This window comes from Aegilops tauschii, chromosome 4 (genome assembly GCF_002575655.3).
Source record: "Aegilops tauschii subsp. strangulata cultivar AL8/78 chromosome 4, Aet v6.0, whole genome shotgun sequence".
NCBI lineage: Eukaryota > Viridiplantae > Streptophyta > Magnoliopsida > Poales > Poaceae > Aegilops > Aegilops tauschii.
The window spans coordinates 241,032,304-241,038,361 of record NC_053038.3 but is presented as its reverse complement, the minus strand read 5'-3'; the positions used below and the strand labels follow the sequence as shown (position 1 = coordinate 241,038,361).

At 49.5% G+C, this 6,058-nt stretch overlaps 1 protein-coding gene across 1 annotated transcript; it reads right to left on the bottom strand.

The window, feature by feature from the left end:
* Positions 1 to 1,653: 1,653 nt before the first annotated feature.
* On the bottom strand, positions 1,654 to 5,064 carry LOC120962932 (uncharacterized). Its single transcript, XM_040387068.3, has 2 exons — positions 3,810 to 5,064; positions 1,654 to 2,300 (listed from the first exon to the last, which is right to left on the bottom strand). Exons 1-2 carry the CDS (start codon positions 4,765 to 4,767, stop codon positions 2,281 to 2,283), a joined length of 978 nt encoding a protein of 325 aa, XP_040243002.2. The 5' UTR covers positions 4,768 to 5,064; the 3' UTR covers positions 1,654 to 2,280.
* Between the last annotated feature and the right edge of the window lie 994 nt (positions 5,065 to 6,058).

Genomic DNA, 6,058 nt, shown 5'->3' with positions numbered 1-6,058 from the left:
CCGGGATTCCGAGACTGATCGGCTCTTTCCGGGAGAAGGTTTATCCTTCGTTGACCGTGAGAGCTTATGATGGGCTAAGTTGGGACACCCCTGCAGGGTATTATCTTTCGAAAGCCGTGCCCGCGGTTATGAGGCAGATGGGAATTTGTTAATGTCCAGTTGTAGATAACTTGTCAGTTGACCCAATTAAAATACATCAACCGCGTGTGTAGCCGTGATGGTCTCTTCTCGGCGGAGTCCGGGAAGTGAACACGGTCTGTGTTATGAATGACGTAAGTAGGTGTTCAGGACCTCTTCTTGGTCATTGCTAGATGACGTCCGTTCCGTTGCTTCTCTTCCCGCTCTCATTTGCGCAAGTTAGCCACCATATATGCTTTTGCCGCTGCAGCTCCACCTCATTACACCATCTTTTCCTACCAGCTCAAATAGTCTTGATCTCGCGGGTGTGAGATTGCTGAGTCCCCGTGACTCACAGATTCTACCAAAACAGTTGCAGGTGCCGACGATGCCAGTGCAGACGATGGCGTCGATCTCAAGTGGGAGTTCGACGAGGAACGTGGTCGTTACTATGTGTCTTTTCCTGATGATCAGTAGTGGAGCCCAGTTGGGACGATCGGGGATCTAGCATTTGGGGTTGTCTTATTTTCATCTGGATTTTGACCGTAGTCGGTCTATATGATTGTATTTTGGATGATGTATGATGATATTTATGTATTGTGTGAAGTGGCGATTGTAAGCCAACTCTTTATCCCATTCTTGTTCATTACATGGGATTGTGTGAAGATGACCCTTCTTGCGACAAAACCACTATGCGGTTATGCCTCTAAGTCGTGCCTCGACACGTGGGAGATATAGCCGCATCGTGGGCGTTACAAGCACGTAGTTGAAATTTTTCCTTACCAATATCCACTTACCAAGAGCGCTTCACTCCCCGGCAACGGCGCCAGAAAAGAGTCTTGCTGACCCAAAAGTATAGGAGATCAAGTGGTTTCGATAAGAGTCCTTTCGATTAGTAAGAGTGTCGAACCCAACGAGGAGCAGAAGGAAATGACAAGTGGTTTTCAGCAAGGTAATTTCTGCAAGCACTGAAATTGCCGAAAACAGATAGTTTGATAGCAAGATAATTTGTAACGAGCAAGTAACAGTTACGATAAATAATATGCAGCAAGGTAGCCCAATCCTTGTATGGCAAAGGACGGGCCAAAACAGTCTCTTATGATAAGCAAAGCGTTCTTGAGGGTACACGGGAATTTCATCTAGTCACTTTCATCATGTTGATTCGATTTGTGTTTGCTAGTTTGATAATTTGATATGTGGGTGGACCGGTGCTTAGGTGTTGTTCTTACTTAAACAAGCCTCCTACTAATGATTAACCCCCTCGCAAGCATCTACAACTACGAAAAAAGTATTAAGATAAACTTTAACCATAACATTAAACTTTTGGATCTAAATCGGTCCATTATGGAATAGTGCATAAACTATGGTTTAAGCTTCTATCACTCTAGCAACCCATCATCTAATAACTACTCCACAATGCATTCCCTTAGGCCCAAATATGGTGAAGTGACATGTAGTCGACGTTCACATGACACCACTTAGGGAATCACAACATTCATACCATCAAAATATCGAACACATATCAAGTTCACATGATTACTTGCAACAAGATTTCTCCCATGACCTCAAGTACAAAAGTAACTACTCACAAAATATAATCATGCTCAAGATCAAAGGGGTATTAAATAGCAAAATGGATCTAACATATAATCTTCCACCAAATAACCATAGAGTAATCAACTACAAGATGTAATCAACACTACTAGTCACTCACAAGCACCAATCTAAGATTCCGATGCAAAGATTGAACACAAGAGATGAACTAGGATTCAAGAGGAGATGGTGCTGTTGAAGATGTTCATGAATATTACCCTCCACCGGAGGGCAAAAGTGCTCCTATCCAAGTCCCGCCTCGAGACAGCGGCGCTTCTTCATAAAAATCCTCTCCTTTTTTTAGTCAAAATGACTTATATATCAGAGGAGGGGCACCGGAGGTGGGCCGAGGAGGGCACAACCCACCAGGGCGCGCTTGGGCTCCCTGGCGTGCCCAGGTGGGCTGTGCCCACCTGGTGGGCCCTCTCTAGTGGTTATTAGCTCAAATATTCCTCATATATTGCAAAATAATTCTCCGTAATTTTTCAGCTCATTTGAAGATGTGCAGAATAGGTAAATCTGACGTAGTTTTTGCAGGTCCAGAATTCCAGTTGTCGGTATTCTCCCTCTTTATATCAACCTTGCATATTCTGAGAGAAAAGGCATTAGAATTACTCCAAAAACATTATTATGCATAAAGACATAGTAAATAACAGTAGGTAAATGATCGTTTGTAAATACAGTAGGGTAGTTCGCCCAAATCTGCAAGTGTCGTGTTCCTCACAGGGACTGGGCGACGACCACAATACTCGGCTAAAGCTAGGTGACAGAATTTAGAAGATGATAATAGAAAATTTAATCTAAACTAACAAGGTCGTTCCCGAAGATCGTCGACATAGAAAATGCAAACAGTACAACGAGATTCGGATTTTTCTCGCTATCTTATTGGTAATTTTGTTTTACTTTGGGAACTACAATACTAACATCAATGATAAGGGAAGTCAAAAGACATGGACATATATAACTAGCAAGCATATGACAGGAGGAAGAAACAAGCTAATATGACAAGGACATAATTATATCACAACACAAACAATTATAGTAGGCATTATATCACAAACATTTATCTCACAAGAACTTGAGCTAATAAATGGACTACGAATCTAAATATATTTCTACAGAAAAGGGAACACACTGGTGACAACACATACATGAACTGGAATTAAAATACACAGGGTGAACTCACATATGAGCTAGAAGACCACTAATTCATAGATCAAATCAAACATACCAAATGTTTTCCAAAGCAACTAGACATCAACTAGTCAGAACACATAATAAGATGCACCATATTATAGAAGTACAAAACTGAACAATTATCAGGTTGCAAGATCTTATCAAATCTGAATATTACATGTACTACGTGTCTTAAATTTCAGAAAATTCAGAGAAGAGAGGGAGAAAGAGAGATAGCAGCAGCAAGATTGAGGAGAGAGCAGCAGCAAAGGGAGGTTGAGGGAGAGAGATTCAGCAAAGGGTGTTGGAGAAGGAGAAGCAGCAGGGGGTGCAACAATAGAGAAGCAGCAAGGGGGCGCTGGAGAGAAGAAGAGAAGCAGCAGGGGCGCACAGGAAATAGAGAGCAGCATCAGCGTTGGGTTGAGAGGAAGCAGCAGGGGGTGAAGATTCAGAGAAGAAAAGTAGCAGGGGCATGGTGAAGAGAGAAACTACATGGGGCGGTGAGAAAAGAGAGGCAGCAGGGAGGAGAGAGTCGCGTGGGCAGCCGGACACCACCGCGCCCGTGTCTGAAGGGGCGCGCGAGGTGGAGGCGTGTGGATGATGGATGGTGGTGCTGGTGGTGCATGGTGGAGTGTGGATGTACTATTTTTCTCGAATACGCATGAGCATGCATATCATATATTAACGAAGAAGTCGCAAAGTAGCCGGATACGACGCCTTTCGGCCATTACAATGCCAATCACAAGAATTAGCATCCACATCCACCAAACACACACCACGCGTACTACAATACTAGCTTCACCTACGCCAACCTCATGCCAATGGCGATGGGGCAAGCCACAAAGCAACCAAGCCGCGTCACAACCGCCAACGGAGACCTCTACAACAAGACCAAAACCTGAAGCCAACACAGACCAACGTACCCCACCGATTGCGCAAGAAGAAGTCGGTAGGTGGACGGCAGGGCCTGGGCGGACCTAGAGATGGCATCATCGAGACAGCGCCCGCGATGGTGTACATTGCGCCAAGGAGGCCCATACCCATAGTAGAAGCTGACACCGAAGTGAGCCGTGCCACCGGAACTCCTCGAGCAACAAGACGACGCCTCCAAGAAGGGAACGACGCCATGGCGCCGCCGTTGCCTGGTCCAAAGAACGGACCAAGGGTTTCCCCTGAGCACAAGGAAGGGAGTTGGATCGGGGCCAAAGCAACGCCTCCATGGAGGGGACGGCGTCCATGGACGTCGCCGTTGCAAGCCACGACATCGCGAAGCAGGGATTTCTCCCAGCCCAAGATCACAAAACCCAAACTTCCGGAGCTGCTCACTCGGGCCGACCACCACGACGGGGGACGTCGCAACACGCAGCACACCAGCCTCCACCATCTCCAGCACCCTGACCAGTGTCGGCCAAGGACAGCTCCTCCACATCCACAGCCACCACAGCCACGCATCCATCCCACCACCAACCACCTCCTCCTCAGTTTGGCAGCCTCCTTCAACCTCCAGCCGCGGCCATGGCAAACCGAGCCAAACCAGACGGGAGGGAAGTCCCGCTCGAGCTGCTGCCTCCACCTGAACCACCATCGACACTGCTCCTCGCCCGAGCCCGCAGTTGACGCCAGGTGCACACACAGCCATAACCGCGGCCGCGGCGCCCTACCAGCGCCCCTGCGCGCCAACATGGACGTAGCCACCAGCTTCCCGCGGCCGCCGTCGCGCAGCACCACCATCCCGCGCACGGATCCAGGCACCAGAGCCCAGATCCGGCGAGGCTGCGCCACCCCTGTGGCCAAAGCTGTCGCCGCCGTCGAGCGTAGACCAGCCGAGCTGCCGCGCACCAGCCAGCTCGTGCCGGGGCCGCCGCCCCGGCCTCCTCGCATTGGTCCGCCAACCGCCGCCGTCCCAGTCAACGAGACTGGCCTCCAGCGCCGCCCTGGGAGAGGGAGAGAGCACCCCCGCCACCGCGGCGAAGGCCGGCGGCAGCGGCGGCGAACGGGAGCAGGGAGGAGGGCTTGAGCGGTGGCAGCACTAGGGTTCCCCTGGCGTCGCCTGAGAGCGACGCGAGGGGAACGTGGGGAACGTTGTCACCGAGTGGTGGAGGTACTAGGCGGCGCGGGGAGATGGTGGAGGTACTGGTTGGCACGCGGCCACGCTGGCCTGGCCGTAGCGGCGGCCGGAGGTGGAGAAGAAGGGGTGAGGGAGAGGAGGAGAGATGTCAGGCCCGATTTGGGAATGGAGGCTGCTAGGGATTTTGATCCCCTCCGATCAGATCTGAATGTTTTCACTTTTGGCACAGGATGATCCCTCCACTTCTTAAGCTAGCCCCCCTAAGCTTTAATAATCTTCTTAAAGCTTGAGCCCTTCTTCTTCTCTTCTTGCCTGTGATCTTGTTCCTCAATTCTTTCTAGAGAAAAACTTGTAGATTAAAGTGCCTTGTCGCACTTTTCTAGAAAAGAAACAAACAAATAGTCACGACCTCTTTTGTGAATATCATTCAAATATTCGATAATTCTAGGCAAGAAGTGATTGACATATCTCAATAAATGGTGAATTTGTGTGCCCAAATTATATATATATATTATATGTGCTTATCAGTAAACATGATGCAAAATGTACGTATCAGTCACCTCCTGGGGTCCTTGGTGCCTTGTGCTCTCATGAGCTCATCGTGAGTAGGCGAGCATGGGCGCGGCTCGGTTCATACAACCACGATCATGGTGCTTCACCACCGTGGGCACCATGCGCCAGGTGTTCCTCCCCGGATCATTCCATGAGAAGACATGTCTTGCCGTCTGTGCTCGGGTTCGTCCCTATAGTGTCGATAAACCCAAGTGACCGAGCTCTGTCTAACGGCCAGACCCGTGCACATCACCTCCTATGGGTCCTTGGTGTCTAGCCTTCTCATGCAACGGCCTCTGGACATTCACTCGGAGCATGTCACCTTCATAACTAAGGTTTCACAAGCACGCGACCGCGCTAGGAGCTAGGCACAACCCGCCTAAGGTAGGACCTCCTGAGCACTGCTCTGGCTCACGAGCATCTAAAAATACCTCCTCATGTTCTGTTGTGCCAGCCACGCGTACGAACGAGATAGGGCTGAACACGCCCCAGAGACTCTAGTATAGAGATCCTACCCATGCCCAGTGGATGCCCCCTGCTCAGCGCTGGCGG

Coding starts and splice junctions, on each gene's coding strand:
- LOC120962932 (XM_040387068.3), bottom strand. CDS start 4,767: ATGCGAGGAGGCCGGGGCGGCGGCCCCGGCACGAGCTGGCTGGTGCGC. Junction 2,301..3,809: donor CTTCTTGCGCAATCGGTGGG/GTACGTTGGTCT, acceptor CTTTTCTCTCAG/AATATGCAAGGTTGATATAA.